This window comes from Rhamphochromis longiceps, linkage group LG3 (genome assembly GCF_057381845.1).
Source record: "Rhamphochromis longiceps isolate RC_006_pf linkage group LG3, R_longiceps_female_GT1.1, whole genome shotgun sequence".
Taxonomy (NCBI): Eukaryota; Metazoa; Chordata; class Actinopteri; order Cichliformes; family Cichlidae; genus Rhamphochromis; species Rhamphochromis longiceps.
In genome coordinates this window covers 29,273,552-29,297,533 of record NC_140559.1, presented here as the reverse complement: position 1 = coordinate 29,297,533, position 23,982 = coordinate 29,273,552, and the positions used below count along the sequence as shown (strand labels likewise).

General features: G+C 39.4%; 1 protein-coding gene across 1 annotated transcript in view; it reads right to left on the bottom strand.

Moving 5' to 3' along the window:
* LOC146673877 (uncharacterized) overlaps positions 1-21,934 on the bottom strand; it is a 32,052-nt gene extending 10,118 nt beyond the window's left edge. Inside the window, exons 1-8 of the mRNA XM_085392544.1 lie at positions 21,759-21,934; positions 8,622-9,088; positions 8,262-8,432; positions 8,074-8,135; positions 3,129-3,231; positions 2,975-3,060; positions 2,088-2,188; positions 718-788 (exon numbers count right to left, since the gene is read on the bottom strand). Coding sequence (XP_085248670.1) covers positions 718-788; positions 2,088-2,188; positions 2,975-3,060; positions 3,129-3,231; positions 8,074-8,135; positions 8,262-8,432; positions 8,622-8,912 — 885 coding nt within the window. The 5' untranslated portion in view covers positions 8,913-9,088; positions 21,759-21,934. The remainder of the gene's footprint in view (positions 1-717; positions 789-2,087; positions 2,189-2,974; positions 3,061-3,128; positions 3,232-8,073; positions 8,136-8,261; positions 8,433-8,621; positions 9,089-21,758) is intronic.
* Positions 21,935-23,982: the final 2,048 nt, after the last annotated feature.

Here is a 23,982-nt window from a genome sequence, read left to right as displayed (position 1 = left end):
AACAGAGCGCGTTGTGTGTGACGTCTTCTTTTGCACATGCGGGCCACTTTGAGGGTTCACACTAGAGCGCGTTTGCTGTCAGATTTTATCTGCAGTGTGAACAAGCAGGCAAAAAAATCAGATTTGATCAAAAAAATCTGAGTTGAGCATTAATAAGACCTGCAGTGTGAACGTAGCCAAAGTTACAGTTAATCTCATGGTTAAAACTGTAGATATGAATCTAAATCTATTTGTAGCAGTAAACATGTTTAATTCTGATCTAAAGTTGAACATTTAAACATGAGTTTTTTTGGGACTGACTCAATTTTGGAGCCAGCCTCCAGTGACCACTTGACACTCGTATTAATATATGTGAGTGTTTTTAAAAAGAGTATATTACGTCTGATTATAATAAGGAAGAGAAGTTCTATGAAAACACTGCTTTGTTTTAGTGTCGTCTTAGCATTTCTTTTTTAATTTGCAGCTCACCTTTTCATCTTGACTCACTCTAATAAAAAGTTTCCATGCAAAGTTTTAGGTTATGTACAGAAACAGGAAATAAACCAGAATTCTAATATTAACTTACTGTCACGGAAATAAAGGGTGTAAACTAAAAAGCCTTTTGTTGCCTCTTCTTCCTTCTTGTATTTCTTTTTCTTCTTCCACCATCTATCCACTTTTTTCTCCCTCATCTAATTATTCATTGATGCTGTACAATGTTTTTTTTTTCCTACTCACAGCGTTAAGGAGGTTTCCGGCCTGCAGCACCAGGTGGAGAACAGCATGGAGCTCCTCGCAACACATTAATTCTGGAGGACGGAGACAAAGTAAAAGAAATGATGTCTTCATTTGTGTCAGTACATAAAGGATAAACCAATGCAAAAGCATCACCTGCTGGAAATAACTGTGTAAAAAGAGAGTAAAGAGAGAAAAAACACAAAACCTGTGCAGTAAAGATACAGATAACATAAGCTTATGATGCTAAAATCCCACTGGGTTTGCTGTTTTATCACATGCAGTGTTAGCATGTGGAAGGTTAGTTAACAGTTCAGGCAGTTATCAAGTTCACACACACACTGCTAAAAATACTGAAGGTGTTAGTCTGTATTGGGTGGAGGGTGTAAACGAGGAGAAGGCTTTACTGCAGGTATTTCTGCACCAACGACATTCAGTCCAGATTTATTGCGTTTTATTTCTTTTCATCTTTTTTATTATTATTTTATTTTTGTTAAAAAATATTCCAGAGTTTCATACACAGATCTCTTTTCTTTCTTTCTTTTTTTACAACTTCTGAATCAAACGGCTCACTCCTTCACATAAAGGTGAAAGTACTGATTCTGAGACATTGTAACACAATCTGTGTAACAGGATCTGCTAAATCTGTGAAAGTGTTTCTAGAAGCTTCTTGGTTACACCTCTGCGTGGTGATTCTGAAGCTAAATGAATCCTCTGAGATCGATGCCACCACTGATGACGACCCCAAACAGAACCTTATGTTTGGAGTCAAGAAAAATAACTTTTCTGGAGGTTTTTAATGTTTTTGATGGATGTGAGTCGGTGTGATTTCTTTGTTGTTTGTTCATTGCCGAGACACAGAGATAAGGTTCATCAGCAGCAATGAGCTGCATCTCAGAGTAACTATTAACATGCTCTATGCAACTTTTAACACCTATTATTTATTGTATATTTGACCAAACCCTACTTTACCTCAGTGCCCTGATCCCAGTGTCAGGAGTCAAACGTTACTTTTTTTTAAAAATGTAAAATTAATTTTAAAAAGTTGATGAGTTTGCTCTAAAAAGTTTTACAGCTCCACCACCATCGTTGGTGTTCATGCCATTCTCTCAGTAATTTCAGTTCATACAACACAGATAGAAGCAGTCTGGCCACACAATCTCTACCTGCCTCCTGCAGCACATTTGCTTGTGGTAAGGAATAAAACATTGTAACACACTCAGTGTTGGTTCTGGTCCTTCTCTGCTCTGCGTTGACACTGAGACAATAAGTAAGAGAAGAGAAAGCAGAGCTGTGGCCTGTGTGAGCTCCCAACAGCGGCTGCATGCAGAGAGCAGCTCATCCGTGTGCCGCTGATGCTGCGAGCGTGTTACCTTTGATGGCGGCGCGAAGGATCTTAATGTCCCGTTTCATGGCCTCGCACGCTGCCGGAAAATCCTCCTTTAAGAGCATGGATTCAATGCGGACTGTGTAACTGCAGACCGAGAGAGAGAGGGGTGAAAATGAATTGATTAATACATTTTTATTTTGCGTCCAAGCTGGTACACATCACTAAATACAGCTAATGCTACTACTTTACATACTCTCGTAGTAACTGTATACCAGCAGCTGGCAATTAGTTTGAACTGTGGGACTATTTTTAGCGCATCTCATTAAGGAGATGTTGTTATTGGTGTGTGGGGGAGCTGCAGGCATGTAATTGATTCAGCTTGATGTTTTTGAAATGATCTGAAGGCAGATGTCACATTACCAGCGCTCCAGCAGCAGCTACTTACTAACATTTGTTTGTTTTGTTGAGCACAAATTGATGCATTAACGGTTATGATTCCTGAGTCACTGTGAGTCAGCTCTGTTAACTGTCACAAGGTCCTGTTTAGTGATACAAAAACATTTTCCCCCACTTAGAGCTAGAGCTGGTACACAGGCCACTTTTACCCAACACTGTTTCACACCAGTGCATCATGTTTTCAAAAATTCAAAGTAACCACTGTACAGCCAGTAAAAGTATTTATGTTTAATGTTGTAAGTATACAAGTACTACAAAAATGTACTTTTTTGGTGCAGTATTTCAGTGAATGCAACGGTGAAACTGTACAGACAGTGGAAGCATTTTCAGTGTAAAACTGTTTCATGGATCTTGCATGAATATCGGAAATGTTAAAAAAAAAGATCATAAAGGTTTAATTCTAATTTCTGAAACTTGCAGTGAAAGTTGAACGCAGCATAAATCTGAATAACTAAGTAAAAGTTCAGCGCTCACCTGGGCACCTGAATCAGCCGGTACATGAAGGAATCGGCCAATGAGAGCTGAGAGACTTCGCCGCGGTGTGCCTTCAGTTTCTTCACCTTCATGAGTGCAAAAAGATGGATCAGATAAAAAAACACATCAGTGTGTGTGTGTGTGTGTGTCTCACCTCTTCAGACTCTGGCAGCAGTTTCAGCATTTCTCTCAGACGCTCCACCCCAAAAGCCTCACTGTTGCCATGGCAGATTTCATCTACTATAGTCTCATTGGACCTGGAGGAAGAAGATGTTTAAATTTAGTGTGAGCAGCGATATAAAAAACAAACACTCATTGTGCTGAAGTTAAGAATTAAAATGGCATCAAAATAACATTACACTAAGCTGATCTGGGTTTTCCCCCCACAGAGATTTAATTACCATCTGCACACGTACAAGGTACACTCAGTTCACTCTGTCAGGTTAAAATTCAAACAAGAAAATGAATAATTTAAGACAGTTTTATCACTTTGTGAACTCCAACCTTTTGCTTTTAAATGATAATTTCATTTTCAACATTGAAACAATGTTATATATTCATTCAGGAATTAGCCTGAGACGACATTTATAGTTATTTTTCTGTTGACTGGAAGCACCTTCCCTGTTACTTAAAGTAAAATAAAATGGACAAAATAACTTCTTTAACTAATTAACTTCAGTGCCGATACACGTCCAGTTTATTTTAACCTACACAGTGGATGAAGAGAAACTCAAAAACTCAAAATTTAACTTATTGTACTGTTGTCAGGAGATAGAAACTTTCTTGCACAGAGTTATTGTGCAAAGCTGCTTTCAAGGTCATGAGGAATTCCATAAACTTGAGATTTTCCTATTTGATATCCAGTTTTTGTATTTTTCGCTGAAACCTTCAATTTGTTCAATGAGTACAGAGCACACTTTCACAGTTAGGCCAAGCACAAAAAGACTGAAATTCTGATGTCAGAGTTCATTAAAACCGTTTCTTGACTGAGTGAGCTGAATAAACTGGACAGGCGTGTTCTGTCAGATCATCCCACCAAGTACAACTTCCTTGTACATATTTTTACACTCTGTTATAAATGCAACATGATGTCACAGAGTTTGCAGATGTATTAACAACAGTTTTAGTAACATGCTCTGGACATACTTTTAAAATGCGATTTTCTAAGCAACAAGCCCTAAAACGAGAAAAGCAAAAATCCCACATTTGAAATTTTGTTTCCTTAATTTTATGACAAAGAAAATTAGTATTTTCTGAATACTGTCTGTCAGTGCTGTTTACATCTGTCTAAATCTCAGCCAAGGATATCTGAGAGTGGATTTGTGGGTTTAGAAGTTGTTGGCGTTCTGTGTGTGTGTGTGTGTGTGTGTGGGGGGGGGGGGGGGGGGGTTGTTGGTCGGAGAGCTGTTTGTCACACATTAAGTGGTCGTTCAATGGAATCCGCTGTGACGCTAATGATTGTCTCCCCTGCTCTCTTACCTGCCTGAGAAAAGTTGGCTTTAAATTTACGGCAGTGATTTATCAGAGATGTGCGGAGCATGGAAGGAGAGCGTGAGAAATAGAGACAGGTGGTTAACAGTGAGTCTTTACAGTTGCCTGCACAACCTGGTGGAGTCTTTCATGTTTTAAGGCTGCATTTCAGTAAATGGTGTTGGAGATCTTGTTAAAAATGGAAGAACTATGAACAAAGAAAAGTCAGATTTTGACACACTGCACAAGTCTGGAAGGCATTTGATTGGTAAAGACTTCATTTTTCAACATCAGAATAATCCCAAACACATTGACAATTACAGTAAAAGAACACCTTGACTGTACCTGGACCTGCACAATAAAATGGTATCAGTCATGGACTGGCCTCCCCTGAGCCCAAATCTCAACATTACTGAAGCAGTGTGAGAACAGAACAAACAAAGCAAAACAACACATCCAAAGAAGAGTTTTGAAGGTCCTTCAAGAAGCCTGGAGAACTATTCCTGAAGACTGTTTAAAGAAAGTACAAGCATGCTGTTTAAGAAAGTTCAGGCTGTGCTGAAGAACAAAGGCGATCCTGCTAAATATAGATTTTCAGGCTCATCTGAACTGTACAAACTCTGATTTGTCTTATATACTGGTTTTCCATGTATGTTTTCTCACGTTTTAATAAATCGCTGCACCTTTGTTTGTTTTTTAACCATTTCCTTAGAAAAGTATAAAGAAGTGCAGGGCAACTCGAACATTTTGCACAGTCATCCCAAAGTATATTTCCTGGAGCAGATGGCTGTGTCTTTTACTTCCCACTTCTCGAAATTGTTACTTTGTTGTTGGAAAAGTTAAAAGTACTTATACTAAAGTCATGATGCATGCTTAATCATCCAGGTAAGGAAATCCTGATGAGTGACGAAACTTTTCTCCACCTGGAAACGTTACGTCCGGATGAACAGAACTAACTTTTGGGTACTTTTAGCTCGGTGTTAAAGCAGCTGCAAAACCTTCAGCTTAATTTGAAACTGAATGACAGAGTTTTTGTGGATATTGTACATCGTGAACATAAAATGATGCAATACAACTCAGAATCTTCTCCAATTGATTTCAGGTATAGTTGCTGTACATTCCTGCTCTCCGTCTCCCACATGCCTGTATGTCCCTCAGTGTGTTTGGTAAGCACTAAGTCTCAACATGGTGACCTGAATGATTCAGCACATTCATTCAATACATTCTCTAAGCTTAGCCAACTGACTCACCTTGTGGACACTTTTTACGTGACTTCCTATCTCTATATTAAGCTGTGGTGAAGATGTAAAATCCTCAGTGAGGTATAAATGTAAAAAGGGTGAAGGGAGGTTTAGATAAAGCAAGTTTTTTCATTCTTTGAACTACATTAAAGCTTCATGAATACGTATCTATGAACAATATAAATGCAGTAATTCTGTCAAGCAGCATTGCGGTGACCTTACCATGAATGGGTTACAAGACAGCAGGCCCCTGGGGACAAGACCACCAACCCTCCTATAGAGGATTAAGACATCAAGCTCAAGGACACACGAACCACAACTGCGGTGTAGCCGAGCTGTTTAGTGTCTCACTGGAGCAGCGCTGTGCTTTGATTTGAATGTAGGATATCACTTTCTTGCTGTTTTGTCCCATTTTGTACGCTTTTTTTGTTCATTTTATGTCCCTTTGTAGCCACTTTATGCCTGTTCGTGACCATTTTGTATCTCTTTATTTCTATTTAATCGCTCTTGTAGAGATTTTCATCTTTTTGTCATCAAATTATGTATGCTTGTAACAATTTCGCATTTCCTCGTATTCTCATTTCGTTTCCCTTCGTCACTGTTTTTTCTCTTTGTGATCAATTTTAGTTTCTCAGTCTTCATTTTGTATCTTTTCATGGCTAACATAAGTTTCCTTGCACCTATTTTGCATCTTTTTAACCATTTTACACCCCTTTATTGCCACTTTGCACCTCTTCATGCAAGTTAAGTTCACTTTCAGCCATTTGGCCTCCTTTGTCACAAGGTTACACCATTCTCATTTTTCTTCTTTTCTCCTCAAGTGGTTTAATTCTTCTTATTGCTATTTTGCATCTCTCAGCCTCTTTGTTGTCACTTTAAATCTTTTTGTTAATAATAGTCAATAATCAATGACATTGTAGTTATTTTCTGTCACTTCTGTAGCTCTTCGTTGTGAATTTAAATCTTTGTTTAGACAGTTTGTCATTTGTCAATTTAAGATCAGTTTATATCCATTAAGTTATTCTAAGGAGCTTGGAAAGAAAAGCGTCTGGACTTCTTTAAGTTTCCTTGAAGACGTTTCACTTCTCATCCGAGAAGCTTCTTCAGTTCTAAGAGCGATTGGTGGAGGGTCCCAGATTTTAAGCCCTATGGGAGTTTCCCCCCAAGAGGGACAATGGACCCCCTAATGATCCTCTACCTAATCACATGAGCCAAGGTGTGAAAACTGGTGTAGGTCACAATCAGCCAGGGTTTCAGGTGAGCTCATTGTGAAACTTGGCCCCACCCCATCGTGTGATTTCCTGAGGTCAGATGGCCCAGGATGTGAGTGGGCGTTAAGGCGTCTGGGAAGGGATCTCAGAACTGGATTATAGATGGCAGACAGTTGGTGTCGTAAACCACCGCCTCTGTTCAAAGACGGTCGCTCACAGTGGACATAGATGAATTATTTTACTCCTCTTTCAAACAGTCTTCTCTGTCCAAAATGTGAACATTGATATCCTCGAAAGAGTGACCTTTGTCCTTTAGATACAGATGGACAGATGATAGAAGCTTCTCGGATGAGAGGTAAAAAAAAAAAAAAAAAAAAGGTCTTCAACTAAGCTCAAGTCCTTTTTTAAGCTCTTTAGACTACGATGACCCAGATGACTGAGAACCTTCACATTCCATTAAGTTATTATTTTACATCTCTTGTTTTGGTCAACTTGAATTTGATTGTTGTCATTTTGCTCGCTTCATCTCTTGCGTCCCTTGTTGTATTATCTCCGTATACGTCAGTCTTTTCCTCTAATCTGACATATGGTCACATGTCTGTAGTGTGTATTCAATCAAGTATAACCTGCCCACATCAACACATTTGTTTATTCAACACTTCAGGATGATGGTGAGGAAACACACTACAATACAGCATCGCTTTGTGACACGCCATCAGCTAATAAAATCCCCATCTCCGTCTGACAGTCATTTTGTCATAGTCATGCTGTGTCATACCCACATTATTCTCAACAAACACCGACATGACAACACTGTCTGCATTTAGCATTCCTGTTCATGACTTTCCTTTTCTTCTTTTCTCTGGGAATCAAATCCGTGACCTTTAAAGTGAAAGCTTGCCTATCATAACTTAATCCACTTGACATAACTTTCAGTCAGAAATTATCAGTTCGATGTTCTGATGCTTCTTATCATGGAAATCAAACAGAGGCAGCAATGAACAACCAAATACATAAAAACATATTTTGTCTTTGTCTCTATGTTTTCATGTTGGGTTAAACTGTGTGTGTGTGTGTGTGTGTGTGTGTGTGTGTGTGTGTGTGTGTGTGTGTGTGTGTGTGTGTGTGTGTGTGTGTGTGTGTGTGATCATGCTCAAGATCAAGTGAGATTATTTACCTCTTGAACTGTTTGAGAAAAATTGCAATGTTCATCCCTCGCTTAGCATCTAGGATGGAAACCTGAGTGTGAGAGAGAGAGGGTCAATCTGAGGTCAAAGCCCTGGTGGAAACTGTCACACACACTTCACTCCATCTCCCATGCCTTCAACAAACAGCAGCACACGCAGCCCTGCATCAAAAACACACCACCTGTTTGGTCTCTCTAAATGAGCTGCTGGTTTTCCCTCCCCTGGCGGGCGTTGCCAGGGTTTTTGATTGACCGTCATGTTGACCGAACAGCTCTTCGACAGTCTGAGCGTCAATCTCGTATTTCTGTTTCACTTGGCCTTGAGTCCATAGGTTGAGCCGTCCCTTTACCTGAGACACAGACTTTAGTAATGTAATAGCCGTTTTATGAAAGTGCTCGATTTCTCTTTGGACTCAAGCGTTTTCAGAGAGGTGCTTAGTCATCATTTACGTTTGCCAGTAAGTAAAACAATGTAATATATATTAAAAATATATATGTTAAAACAATGTGCTGAGACAAATGTAAAGCAGGAACTCTACCTGCTCCTCTGGAATCGTTTTCCAGAAAAAACTCCTCACCCTCCTTTTCTTCTTCAGCCCACCAGCGGGGTGTCCAAGCTCTGGTGGCAGAGGCAGTAGGGGAGGAGGAGGTGGGGGAGGTGGTGGAGGAATGTCAGGTGATTTCATCTGCTTATCTTCTATGTCAGCATACCTCGATGGAGGACGAGGAGGAGAAGGGAGAGACATTGTCACGGTAACAGCTACATCCTCTTGTTGGACAGAGAAATCTTGGCTCCCAGTGGCCTGCGAGACGCTGCCCATCACATGCATCCCTGCTGCTGATGGGGCAGTCGAGGACAGGGGAGATGGTGGGTTTGGAGGCAGACTGTAAGATCAGTGGGCCGATTAACTGACCATTGTGAAGGGTATAGTTACGAGGATGAAGATGGGTCATAGCATTTGAAACATCGGATGACACCAAGGTCAGGTTACGAGATCTAAAGATGCTGGTAAGCAAAAGAAAGGAGAAAATTAATGTTAGCTTTAAGTGAGAGAATTAGCTAAGCTTGTTATTAAATCTAAATATACAAAATCTTTGTGACCCATAGGGAGAACCAGAAACAAATTTTGAGTTTACAGTAGAAAACACATTTTACAGACGCAGCAGTTCCACGTTTGTGAGAGAAATGCAGTTCATTGCCCATCCACCAACGGCCATTTGAGGCTGGTTCCAAGAGGGAGTCAAGCCACACAAACTCCCACATTACATTTTCAACCTTACAGTACCAATAGACATGTCCACTTCTGGCTCCAACTAAATCTCATGGTAGCAGCCGACGTGCTAACAACTGGTGAGACTTCAAAATTGAGAGTCCAAAGCCAGGTGTGGATATCAAATGATTATATTTATTCTATGGGAAAAACTTCAATAACTAATCAAGTTATTGCAAAAGAACAAAGTAAAGAGACCGGCCAATAACCCACTGCAAAAATATGTATTCCCCAGCTGTTTGGCTAATGGTTGCTGAAAGGTGCTTTCGACTCGACTCTCAGAGGACTGCTGCAGTGGCATTTATGCACTGGAAGACGATGACTTGTCTGGAATTACTCACCAACTATTCACCAAACAGCAAAAAAATAAATAAAACAGAAACAGTGGTTTTCAAAGTAGAGGTTGGCAAGCATTTGCAGACAAGTTATTGTATTGGCTTTTGACTAAAGCAATGACAGGTTTGTTTTTGGTGCTTTACGACTGAATGAAACAAGTGACAACCAGCAAGCTCTAACAACCACTCGCTACCATTCAAGGAGACACTAGCCGTTCTCTGGGTCTGTGTTTCTGAAGCTACCGTTTTTTGATCTTTGACAATTTTTTTGCACTTCTTCCTTTTTACAATAATCTCAGCTGATGTTCTCTTTCCTGTTCATGATAACTTTTCAAATAAACCAGTGTTTGACCTCCACGTGGTGCCAATGTGATAGAGCTATGCCTGTTATTTTATATTTGCAAGGTCTGCCTGTAGCTGAATTTCTATAATCTCTTTAATTTCTATAATCTTTCTCTTTACATAGCCAAAGAGCTAAGCAAAAAGATACACACAGATAAACATTACACACATTACGTGCATTACACAATCAACTCCAAGTCCAATATAAGGTTTTTTAACTCTCCACCAACTGTTGAAGGAAATATCTGGAATTTTAGGACGCATGTCGACTATAAGAAAATTACTTTTTCTTTGTATTGGGTAATTAAGAAAGAAAACCTCAAGTAAGCTGAGAGCATTTTTTATATTTGGTATGACAATAATCAACAAACAGTGTCACTGTGATAGGACTAATAGGACTAATAGGAGAAATCGTGTTCACTGGAATGCAAAATGTAAAAAGCTGCTGCAGAGAGAAAAATGACTTTGGCACGTAAGCATGTTGGTCTCATGCTGACATTCATCTGTATTATTCATACTGTGGGTGTGTGAGTGTAATTACATGAAAAGCAATTAAACATTTATAAAGTTAAACATTTGCTTTTGATTCGTGTATGTGTTTCTACCGTTTTTGTTAAGCCTTTTTCCTCTATTGAAAATTGTTGTGTTTGTTTTTTCAAACAATTAAACACCTCCAGCAGTTCTCCGACCTCCTTCTCTTCAAACATCACCAGCCTCACCTGGATGTCAAAGCATCTGCTGTACAAAGGTATGCTTAGAAATTGAATATATTGTGACCTATCTAATAAATGAAGAGTCTGGTTCAGACATTGAAGTCCCCCAGAGGATGAATCCTGCTGGTTTTTGGGGTTTGAGTGACATAAGTAAGGTTTGATGCTATATAAATAAAATTTAATTGAATGCGCTTTAGATATACACGCTCCTCAGAGGATGAATCTTCTTGACTTTTTTCCCCTCCCACTGCCTTTTATTCCTAGGACCACCATGAACAGGATTATTGTTGTTTCAGCTAATGCTGTAGATTGATTGCTGTACAATCTGGCTTAGACGTTCATGTTCCCCAGAGGGTGAATCCTTCCTCCAGCAGTATCTCCCCCCTGGTTTAACATTTGTGGTTTTGAGTGGAATCTCTCTACAACTGTTAAATGGATTGCACTGAATATGGATGAGACATTCACATTCTCCAGCATATCAATCCTACTGATTTTATTAATTCTCTTTGTTTTTCTGTAGCACCACCATAGTGTTGCCATGTGCTGCTTAACTATTAAACTTCGGTCCTCAACATGTCTACCATCATCGTGGGATTTATTGCAATCAAAACCACCAAAGTATCTCAGGATATGTTACTGGAAACTGATTGCTGTAAAATCGAGTTCCTCTAAGGAGGATGAATCCTAAGGTTTAGATGATTGTCTAACTTTCCTAGCAGTAAAATAAGATTGAAATTTTTGATTTTGAGTAAAATATCACAATTACTGAGTGGACCTCTCTCCAAAGCAGGAATCCCACTAACCGTTTTGTTCACCTGATTATCATCATGGCACTGGACCTTTGTTGTTGTATTACTGTACAAGGATTGATGCAAAGCCTAGGTTTAGCATTCATTTAGACACTAAGGATCGAGCCCACTTTTTCTTTTTTTTAATCCTTATTGACATTTGTGGTTTTGAGTGAAATAACAGTTATTGAATAAACTACGGTGAATTCTGGTTTAGATGTTTATTCCTCTCCGGACTGAGCAGAAAACTTCATGGTTAATGTAACTCTTACTCACCATGATGAAGAGCATTGCTAATTGCAGTTTTTCTAATAACAACTCCTTTGGCGTTTTTGACAGCACCGGCAGGAAGCCCACGAATGAATTATTTAATACATACAAGATTCCCCAGTGTGAAGTTCTGGATACATGTCGACAGAGATACACACTTCCTGCTGTTGAATTAGAGATGAGTGTGTTACGTAAGTTAATCTCACAACATTGTTTTTCAGCCAAATTTCATTTATGTTGATTGTGTGTAAATGTTTACAATTAGTCAAAAATGAGAAAAATATTTTCTTTAATCTCTCGGGATATTAAGTTAGTTGTTTGTTTGTTTTATTTGTTTTCCTAGAGCTTATCTTGTATTTTAAAAACATTTATATTTCGATTATTATTTTATTAAAAATGTAACAAATGAAAATATATTTATTAATTTTAATAAATTAAATCTAATAACATTTTATAAATGTAATAAAATCAAATAAATGAAACCCACAAATGAACAAAAATTATTAAGAAACTAATGTTGCTGTGAGCAGCAAACTTTCCAGTAAAAACGTGATGTGCTGGCTTTGCTTTACTTATTTGGTGTCGTTAGTGTTTTTCAGTTGCAGAAGCATGAGGGTTTGGGTCGGCATGCACGGCTGTGCAACTAGTCATAGTATTGCTGATTGTCATGGTAACACAAACAATGACAGTTTGTATACTTGGCAGAGAACACATTTAGGTCACGATGTGCACGTGTGTTAAAACTACACATACATTATCCTTTTCTCCTGAACACCCTGAGATCTGTTTTTTTCTCTCGCATCTCTTCATCCTCAAAGGACCACAAACAAAACATTTTGACAACTTTCTCTCTTTAAACAGTTTCAGGCAGTTGATTTAAAATGTGAGTGATGATGAGGTCCAATCACATAACTCAAAATGCAAAAATGCCAAACTGTTGACCTGGTTCTCATGAAGGTTTCTAATTGGACAATGGGGTTGTGCGGTAGAGGAGGAGCCACAAAAGTACAAACAAGAATGGCCACACTCACACAAATCAACAAAAATAAGAGCAGAACAGCTCCAGAGATAAAGAAAGCGCGGAAAAAACGCAAAATGTAAATGGATGACAACAAAACAAAAACATGACTTTAACGTGGCATTAAAAAGCCATAAAGACCAACTACAGTAACAAGAACAGGAAACTACAAACAGGAAATATAGCCACATGCAAAGAACTACAACAGTCCACAAAAAAGCTACAAACAGATGCAAAATGACCAAAAAACCCAAAATGTTTAACAATGACACAGAAAACATTAACAAATAGACACAAAAAGCAATAAATGAACACAAACTACCCAAAAGGTAGCAGAAAATATTCACAAAAAAATAAAAATCACAGAAACAATGTGACTTAAAGACCACAAAGCGTTAGCATAGCCCAACAAATAGTATAATACCTCAAAGACAGACACAAAAACAGCAATGCACAAAAAGAAGAAGATTCAGACAAATGGATAAAAAACAGCCACAAGCCGATTTAAAAAAAATGAAAACAATTAAAACAAAAAAGTGCACATAAAGAAAAAAGACATACAGCTGATCAAAACAACCACAAAGAGACACAAAATCACCCATAAAAAGTAAAATGTCACAAATAAACAAACATAGGTCACCATGGCAGGTACCAATAGGTGACTGTGATAGTAAAACATGCAGAAAAACAGCAACAACAATTCTCAAACAGCTACAAAAAGAAAAACTAAATGTACAGAGACAAAGACATGGAAAAAGGCTGCTAAGAAACAAAAAAGAAAAACAGCCACAAAGAGACACAAATTATCCACAGATATATTTTAAAAAACAAATAAACAAATGAGACATAAAAATAGCAACAAGGTGACAATATAACTGAAAATAAACAAAAACAGCAACAAAGTAATCAAATAACAACAATAAAAGAGTCATAAATATAAAATACAAACAGAGAAACAAATCACTCACAAAGTGAAACAAACTGAAAAATGTAAATTTAAAAGAACACAAAAAACGAGCCAAAAATAAATCCAGGAACAAAAAAAATAAATAAACAAGAAGATTAATAAGTTGTGCAGGAGGTGATCTGAGTGATGAAAGCATCCCCCGATTTACATTTAGTGTCTAAATGTTTTATATACAAATTTATTTGAATAAAAATCACAAGTGTGAACCCCATCGTGGCACTGGAGAAAGGTCAGTATGGGGCTCATCCTCTGGGGAACATGAACCTGAGTCAGCCTGTGTAATGGTTATTTAATAATGGCTATAAAAAGCCTTACTTTAAATCCGCACCAATGGCCCCAGGTGCTATCGAAAGCTGGGAGATCCACTGCGTGAGTGAAGCGCACTCATTCAGAAAACCCTTCTAGTGGCTGCACGCTCCTTCTTAGTTTGCCTTTCTCGGCTGACCCACTTATGATCTTTCCATACATCCAGCTCTAGCATTTGCTCCAGATTCCAGTAGAGTCGGCTTGACCTCAATACCGAAGCAGAGAGAGAGAGCTCGGCTCAGACAAAGTGTGAATGAGTAACTGACAGAGACTCTGATCCACCATGAAAAATCTCTCCTCCTCCTTTTTTTCTTCATCTAATGATTTCCCGACGAGTAACTCGCTGCTTTGGTCACATCAGAGTACAGAGACGACGTCTGAGTGAATAATAAGCAGAGAGCTGGTGGAACGGGGCGGTCTGGATGTGGGTAACAATTAACCTCACTGGTCACACACTGGAAACTTAAACTCATCATTTAAGCAGCAAGTCTTCCAGCTGGACTTTGTCTCAACTCTGAGTGTCCATGAAACTGCACCAGACTTTATTCACAATTTTGACAATTTTAGATTCAAGTACAATTTAAGAGTACTTGCGTCTGTATTTAAAGAGTCTAGTGTGGTCATGTTAGTGCCCGTGAGGCAAACATAGACTACTGTGTTTGCAATCTTGTGTGTACTATGAAGCTCGACACGGCCGGGCACAGCTGAGCACCACAACAGAGCTTCTCGCTACCCCAGGCTTCCTGCACCAGGCTCTGAGCGTGCTCACAAAAGACGGGCCTGCCTTTCATGTGATCCATTATTTCTTCTTCTGGTCTAAATGGACTGAGGAGCCCCGCCTACTCCAGTCAAAGAAATCATCAGAGGGGAGGTGAAAGATCCACAAAGAACTACAGATCAAGTATATTGTATATGTTGTAGTACGTCTTTAAGCTCGTGAGTTTGTGTTTGTTCTTCCACTCTCAGAGCTGCTGTTTAATTCTGGCGTGGCAGCTGCATGAGAGCAGTGAAACTTTAAAGGCTGCTCAGTGTCACAGTCAAACAAAGGAGACGCAGAAATCTCTCTGGGAGCAAACTCCCGGCCTCCTTCATTGGCTGGGAGTTTCATTGTTATGCTCTATGATATGCTGAGGTATCCCTGCTGTCCCTTTCTGTGATCCAACAGACTTTGATTAAACAACACCAGACCTCATTCATAATTTGGGGGGTTTTAGAACATTTAAGGATTTGAGGATCCACTTAGACCACTAAACACTTGTTGAGTGCAGTGGTGTTGGAGCCGACATTAAAGGCACCTCAACTTGTTCTTCTCGTTTTAAAGTCTGGGATCTGAAAGTGGATTTGCTGACAGCTGTTGGCCTGCTGCTGTGCCTACGCATGGGGCGTCTTTGAGAATGTTAAGAGACTGCAGTTTATACTTGAAGTGAGGTAATAAAACACTAAATGACTTCTGTAACAACTCCTCATCATAACAGTTCCCACTATGACTTCTGAATGAGAGTCACTGATTTACATTGGAAAAGACATGCAGCCAAGCTGGGAGGCCTAAACGGCAGTGCAAGTCTACGGTAAAACACGGATACACAAAGACACACAAAAGTTCCCACAAACCTGTCTGCAAAATAATGGAGTGACAAATATTTACACAAATTCATCTGACCTCCCCCTCTGAACAAAAGAAAGAGAGCATGCAAACATTTAACTGAACAAATAACATGAACTAAAATGCTCAGACACACACACACACACACACACACACACACACACACACACACACACACAGTGCTGGTGGTGACTAATTCACAGTGACTCATGCCATTTAACAAGATATTAATAACCAGCAGATGATGACACCGAGATCATCAGGATGGACGCCAGAGCGTCACTGTCTCCAACATCCTTAGATTAAAATATCAAATTAAACTTTGTTGTCTGTCAGGTTCATGCAGCTGCGTTCAGATAACAGCCACACGCTGCACACTGAGCTGTTTAACTCACTGCAGCGACTGTAAACTTTATGAACATGTGAAACAAGCTCCACACCTTAAGTGTGTCTCTTAGAAAGGTAGCTCTCAAAACCACTGCTCGCTGGATACAGTCAGCAGTCATGTTAATCCATCCATTCATTCTCTTCCACTTATCCAATCCTAGATTTTAGCTTTTCCACAGATACTAACTGGAAGTACAGTTGTACTGATATATTGTTTACTTTTTTAAGGTTAGCCTAACTTTAATGAATGTTTCAGTGTTGATACATATAATTGCATTTGTAGAAAATTCCTTTGTTTTCCATCCATGCATTCACCCGCTTATCCTTAGAGCCCATCCCAGCTACCATAGGGCAAGAGGCAGGGTACCCTCTGGACAGGTGGCTATTCTGTTGCAGGGCTAACACAGAGAGACAGACAACCATTCACACTCACATTCACACCTATGGGTAAATTAGAATCGCCAATTAACCTAACTTGACTAACAACATGTCTTTGGAGTGTGGGAGGAAGCCGGCGTACTTGGAGAGAACCCACGCTAACACGGTGACAACCTGTAAACTCCACACAGAAAGAGCCCAGGACCTTCTTTCTGGGGGGTGCTGACCACAGAGCAAGCAGTGCTAACCACTGCTCCACCATGCTGTCCCAGTCATACTAGCTTGGGCAACAGTGGTTAGCACTGTTGCTGTAACACTGTTAGCTTAACACAGTCATGCTAGGCCCTTATGTTTCAGGGTGAAGTAGTGAAAACATCCTCTAGTTGTTCTAATAAACAGCAGAGAAGCAAACCAACTAAGTGTCCTGTGTGATTATAGGGGGAGGAAGTCGATCTGGATCGATGGACACAAACAAACAAATTAATAACCTTAAACATGGCGATTGTGCGCGACTGATGAAGGACAGAACATTTCCAACTCTGTCAAACTGGATAAGAGTTTAAGGCCAGTAAATGTGCAGGGATGTAGTTCCAGTCTGACACAGATCTCAGAAAAAAGGCAGGCGAGACTTTAATATCAGGGCCGAGACTTTCTTTCAGCTCAGTGCCGTCAGCGTTGTCATGTTGAGGGTTATTTTGTTCCAAAACGCAAAAGATTTTTGTTTTTTCAGCTATTCTGTGGAAAAAAATATCTCACTGACATCTTAATGTGAAGTGTTTGTGAGAATGGACAAAATAAGTGCTGGTTTGCTGAAGGAACCGCGACAAATAAGGCGCTCTAATCCCCCGGTGGTTTGACACCAAGGCTGAGCTCAGAGAGTTTCCAATAAAGCCGAATGTCTGCACATGAAAATCTGCACGTCTGCCTGAGTTTCTGCAGGTGATGCATTTATACAGGCCATCTCTTCTGGTTTCACTCCATGTTTTGCTCGAAGAGTGGATCATAGCACCATCACAGATGACTTTTCCCCACATTTTCACATTCGTGCAATTGTTCAATAATGCAATTTACTGTACACCCGCCCGTTTATGTTATGCTAACCACGTTTGCTTGGTGCTAATTCTGAATCCAGCGAGATCGTCTGATTTAACTTGATTTTATTGATATTTTTAATTAGATTGTTGCATTATTTGTTATTTGTGTACAAACTGACAGCTTATGTATGTGTTTATTTCTTTATTTTATTAGTAATTGATGTTAACATTTTTTTTTAAATCACTAGATGTTTGATCATCTCTGCTGTTGTGTCATTTTCAGGTGATTTAAATGCATAATGTTACAGTTTTGTTTACCTACAAAACTCCTGATTTTACTGACAAATAATTAAAAAGCAGCTTTCACAATTATAGCCTTTCTAATTATAACATCTATAAAAAGTTAGCCTATATAATAGGCTGTCTTTATTTGTCTTTGTACTCCAGCTGCTGTTCGCCATTTCAGATTTATACTGATTAACTAAATTCTTCCTCAGAGAAACTTTTATTGATGCCTCTGCAATTATTATTTTTTAAACACACCTTTAATGTGCAAATTGAACAAATTCACTTGCTAAAAAACGCAATATAAATAGGTTTAATTTGTAGGCACAGAGTTGTTTCTGATTATTAAAGAAAGCCAAATTCCTCTCGGCTCTGCGTGCCTGTGGACTGAAACAGCCGATGTAATGATAATCGCAGAGATAAAAAAAGAAAAACATATTGAGATAATTACAGGCTGTTGGTACAGTGTGATGAGCAAGCTGACAGCATCATTGTGAAGCTGTTGCCACAGCTCTGAGGGCTAAATTAAACAGAAAATGGAGGGGAAACTGCTCCAGACTGCAACATGTGAGTCACAGCAGGCTTTAAATACATACGTATTTGTCCTCCCTCCTGTGATTTCTGTAGGTTTACAGGATGGCTGGTTGTTGCTCAGCAGTCTGACAGATTAGCTCCCACACTTTCTCCAGCACTGACAGATCTAACGCCTCAGTTTGAGGATTACAGCAGCAGGTCGGCGGACTGCGCTGTCACACTAAATATATGAGGTTCAGGGTGGAAGAAGAGAATTTGAAGCCCTCCTGAAACCACCGAGTCCAAAAGTGTTGAGGAAGTGTTTCAGAAGTAGAAGAACAAACTGTCCAAGAATGTACTCGTAAAAATGAGCCATCATTTTTCACTGAAACCACTTTTAAATACTTGGACACTAACCATAAATCTATAATGATGCATGTATATATACACTTATATGATAACAAATTATAAATATAAATTCCCTTGGTTTCCTTATATGTTGCGTTCCCGCCATCGTCGCCCTGCAAACACAATGCTACTCTCTCTTTAGAAATAAAGTCCTCAAACATCACAAACACATCGCTGCTAGCATCCAATAAATAACCAAAAGTTTAACTGAAAAAGCATCCATAAATATGTAAACCATTCAAGAATCTGCAAAAGAATTACCAGTACATGTAACACAGAAACCACCAACACAGTTTTAGAAATGATCCCCCTTACTTGTCCAACATCCAATTAACAAACTAATGGCATTACAACAGGGGAAGTGATGAGTTACTATAAAACAGGACACAAATGATTTCAGAGCGCGCAGCAGACCTGCCACAAAGACTCGCTCTTAGTCACCGTGGAAACCCCAGTAAAACCTGCTGATGAGCAGAAGGCCTCTGTCTCATTGAGCCGGGAAACAACAGTAAACACATGTGTTTGTCTTTATGGCTGTGAGGGGTGGTGAAGAAGGACCCCCCACACTGATCAGTCTCGGAAAGGAATCTGAGCTCCGTTGTGCCAAAAACAAAAACAAAGCAATAGAAAAAAACGCTTTAACAAAAGAGAATCTCTTTCACGGCTCTGCTGATGGGCTGATGGTTGCTTTCTTTATCTGAGGAAGAGCTTTACCGCTGTGTTTTACAGTCGGGGAGGGTCAAGCAAAGCAAAGAGCTGGCTGAGCATCCCTCGTCTCTGGGGTTACCCCGGCGACGGGGACATACGGTGACAAACAGAAACCCGTTTGTTAAATGTCACCCGGTGGTGTCGTCACCGGAGCTCCGGGCAGGTCAGGGGGTCAGGTGGAACGCATAACCCGCAGAGAGAGCAACGAGGCCTGGCCACAGTCTGTGGGGAGGCTCGGTCAGAGAACCAGCTGTTTGTCTGCTGCACACAAATTATCCAGATAAAAGGACAAGACAGGATGTAATGCACAGTGCTGTGAATTAAATCTATTGATTTGTTATGTTTGTGCATATTTTTTTACTTAAATATTTTGGATCATCGCCTACCATCAGGTAGGTTTGGATAATTTTTCCCCCAATAAAGGAAATCGTCATTTGTATTTACTACTCATTTTTGTTTAATATTAAAAGCCAAGAAATGAGAAGCTAACAAATCCTTTTTCACAGCTCTGCACCTTCACATTAATGATGTGTGTACAGTAATCACACAGAGGTTGGACAGGTTCTTAGAAATTCAAAGAAACTTTCTGACACATTTTAAAACTGCTTGGTGGTTTCAAGGGTGCAGATCTGACCATGAGACTGTGCTGAATCCAAAATAAATCAAAGCTGTATTCTGTGTGCACCGCTAAGCAGCAAATTAAACGGAAGCATACTGAAACATATCTCCTAAAAAGACGAAGCTCGTTTATTAGAAGTGGTACCATTTAATTCAGACCACAATAAATACCAAAAGAAAAACAGACAATCTTACAAAATAAAAATAAACCTTCTATTTTGAATATTATTAGAAGACTCCGTTTAGTGTAAAGCAAGGTCAAAAATCAGGTGGCACAAGTTGTTATATAACAAAAGATTAAATTCACAGATTTCTGAATGTAGTCTGGTTTACTGAAATCTTATAAAAAGTGGATAAACTAAAAGTAACATAGTTGTTTAAAAAAAATAAAGATATCAACCAAAGACTTAAAAACTGATTTTTCTGTTTCATTTTTTGTATTAATATATAAATTGAAGAGGTTTTCTTTATATACCAGTGCTTGGTAGATGTATTGATGTGATAGGCAATGATTTAGAAGCAGCTATAAAAATGAACATTTTTGATATATATTTAAAACATGCGCTGCTGAGTTTGTCTATTTCCTCAGAGAAAACCATCGAATGAAGGACAAAAAAGGATCTGAAGGCATGTTCTAGACAATTAATCACACAAAAAACAGTTTAATGATTAATGAAAGCAGCCAGAGCCACAGCAGACTGCATTTCACTGTATTAAAGTGTGACAGCACTCATGGAAAAGCACCAACAAGCACCAATCTGTCACAGCAGCTATGACTGCAACAATGACTGTTTTGGATCTACTAGAAGTACTGAAGTGGGGCTAAAGTATTCTTGTATCCGAGCATATTTATCCTAAGAAACAGCAGCACTTTAACCTCACTGTCACTAAATTACCATTATAGAAATATTATGGGACATAAGCACCACAAGTACACTGCAGAAAACACTCTAAATACTGCACCAAAACCACAGCAAAGGCAGTAGACCAACTTATCAACTTATCAAGGATACTAAAAGCACAAACATAATGAATATTCCAGAAATCTCACCCCCAATAAAAGCTCAGTCCAAAGAATCTCACCAGCCACCGGTATACCTCGAAACCGGGGGTCGTTTTAATTTAAGGTCACAAGCAGCCCAGTTTAATGCTAAGGTGGGAGGATTACATTTAATGAACCCTGCATTTAAAACACAGGATGAACAGCCTGAGGGGGGAAAGCTCCGTTTCAATAACAGGTCTGCATTTTTCCACATTTCATCAGCTGACTGAACAATGTGTGTGCAGCACAGTTACGGCGTCTCTGTGAAGGCACAGGACACCGTAACTGTGCAGGACTTTGACTTCCCTGTGAGGTAACATGTATTTTAATGGAAAGCTGCTATTCACACAGTTTTACACCTGCTCCAAATGATTGGTGTGAAGGTGTGAATATATCAGATTAAAACATTAATGTCAGTGTGAGTATCACATGAACCATGCCGGAACACTGTCAAGTTTGAACACCACTTAATTAATCATTATAGGAATATTACGCCGCTGGCTGTTTGTGTTGATCCAAGAATTTACAGAAATTTGCATGTAGTCTGGTTAGCGCAAAGCGCCCCCCTATTAAACAGCTCGTTAGTCTGTCAGATAACTTATATTCAGCTCTGAAGTTACATTTCTGGCAAACTAAAATCAATTTAGTTAGTTATAAACCAGCGGTTAGTTTTCTGTTAATATAACTCACCCCACTGCGCGTACTCAGCGGCGCTGCGGCTCCTATACAAAAGTCCCGTTTAAAAAATGTCCAAATATACAGCAAAGCGATGTCAACTGATCCCGGTCGCATCCACATGAAGGGTGCTGCTTGCAGCCAAGTTCTGGACTGACAGAAGCAGGGAGAGAGGAAAAAGGAGGTAGGGATCCCGAACGCTGCGCATGCGTGTTTACTCAGGTGAAAGGAAAAGCGCTGTCTCTGGTGCGCGCGTGTGTGCAGCTCAGATAAGCTCAAACAGCCCCTCCCTTGGCAAACAGTCAGGCTTCCCTTCTCATGGTTATGTTTATTTATGAAAAATAAATAAAAACACATCATATCAGTGTTAAGCAGCACACTGGGTGACAGCTTTTTTCAGTGAGTTTACCTTTGGTAGTTCATTGCTACTTAAGGCTCATTTATTCTGCCATAAATATATAAAATATGACTGGATTTTCTGAATTTACCTGCTTTTACAGGGGGAGACTCTTTAGGTTACAAAACGTGTACAGAGGTCTGTGGATAAATTAGAGTACTCCAGACTGTCATTTATTTGAAGAGTTTATGGTTTAAATCACTGCATTAAAGTCTCATTGAATAGGACATGACAATTATGAGAAAAATCCTCAGTTTCTTACAACCTTTGGATTTCTATTTTTTTGGGGGAGTTTTGGGGGTAAGGGATTTTTTCCTGACAATTTTCATCATGTTTTTATATAGAAGGTGTTATGACAGTAACATTTCTTCTAATTTCAAATGTGTAGAAATAAACTTCTGTGAGGGCTGATGAGGTCCTACCTCCACAAGCCACTGCAAACACAGCATCCACCCTTTTGCACCTCCTCGTAGCAGTCAGGAGCTATAATGATTATGCTTTATTGTGCCTTTTGACCCTAATAGTGACCATCATTTCCAAAGTAAACCCCATGTTAGATTCAACAACACTACAAATTAGTGACTGAGACCGTAAACTCCCTAAGAAAGTGTTTACTGAGGCGCCAAAGCAAAGAAGCTGAAGGCCTGCTCCTCCACAGACTTCTGTACAATCACTTCTTTCTGCAACTGCCCCTAGTGGTCAGCAGAAAAAATACAGCTTTAAAGCTCTAATGTATTTAATGACAGATTGGGTCTCGATCAGTGGTATCCTGCACTGTCATTGGCCATCGCTTAAAACGCTCACCTTACTGTTGAGAAAAGTTTATCTCGGGTTCCACAGAGAGCATCGCCTGTGTTCAGTTAGCCAATCAACTACATACACTACTAGCTTTCCACTTCTCACTTGGTACATTGTCTCCTTACTTTCCAGACGCTTTCTTCTTTTTGTTTAATTTTTTCCTCATGTATGACCTTTCCCTGTTTTTGGATTTTTGCCCTTTGCCAGCCTCTTGTAGGAAGTGTTTCCTTGTGAGCGCTTTGGATTTAGGGGTTTACTGCATTTGTGTCTTCTGCTCCTCCTGTAAACACTTACAGTGATTTGTTAAGAGATTTCAGTGACCTACAGATGGACACCCTCCCTACAACAATGTGACAAATTCATCACTAAACGAATATTAAAGTAATACAAACGCACATCTATGTTAGAAAGACACACCTTCAAACAAATACGAGTAAAGCAAAGCTGAAGCTACTCAGTGCGTGCTTCAGTCTTGACAAGTTAATCATTGAGTTTGTGGACGAACCTCTTTTAAAAAAAAACAAAAAAACAAAACTGGAGCTGAGACAAGAGAGGTGGGAGTCTTTGTGAGAAACTCTATCCCGCTGGTGAAATGTTTGGGAAAATGAGCCTGGATGCAGGAACACACATTCACAGACTCGCTCAGACAAATAGTAGAATCAGTTTTGTGTGCTGGTGTTGCCAGGTGAGTAATTGCCTCTCTTTAAAGCAATCAGAGCAACAGAACCACAAACAGACCAGGGTCTTATTCTAAAATCGCTTCACTGATCCCCTCCATTTAAAGCAAGAATCACAACACTGCATACTAATACACCCTGCTTCAAGTCTAGTCCTTTTATTCTTGGAAAACAATTATAATGACACTGTGGACACGTAGATTTGATGTTTTAAGGTTTCTTGTTGCTGGTGTTAAGTTGAGCTTGAAGGAAAGTCAAGGTTAGGCCAGCATCTGTCATCATTAAAGAGTCTGCTGAGTGAAGGACATATTTTGCTTGCATAATATACACATTTTTTTCTGGAATTCAGTATATTAAATATTAAAAT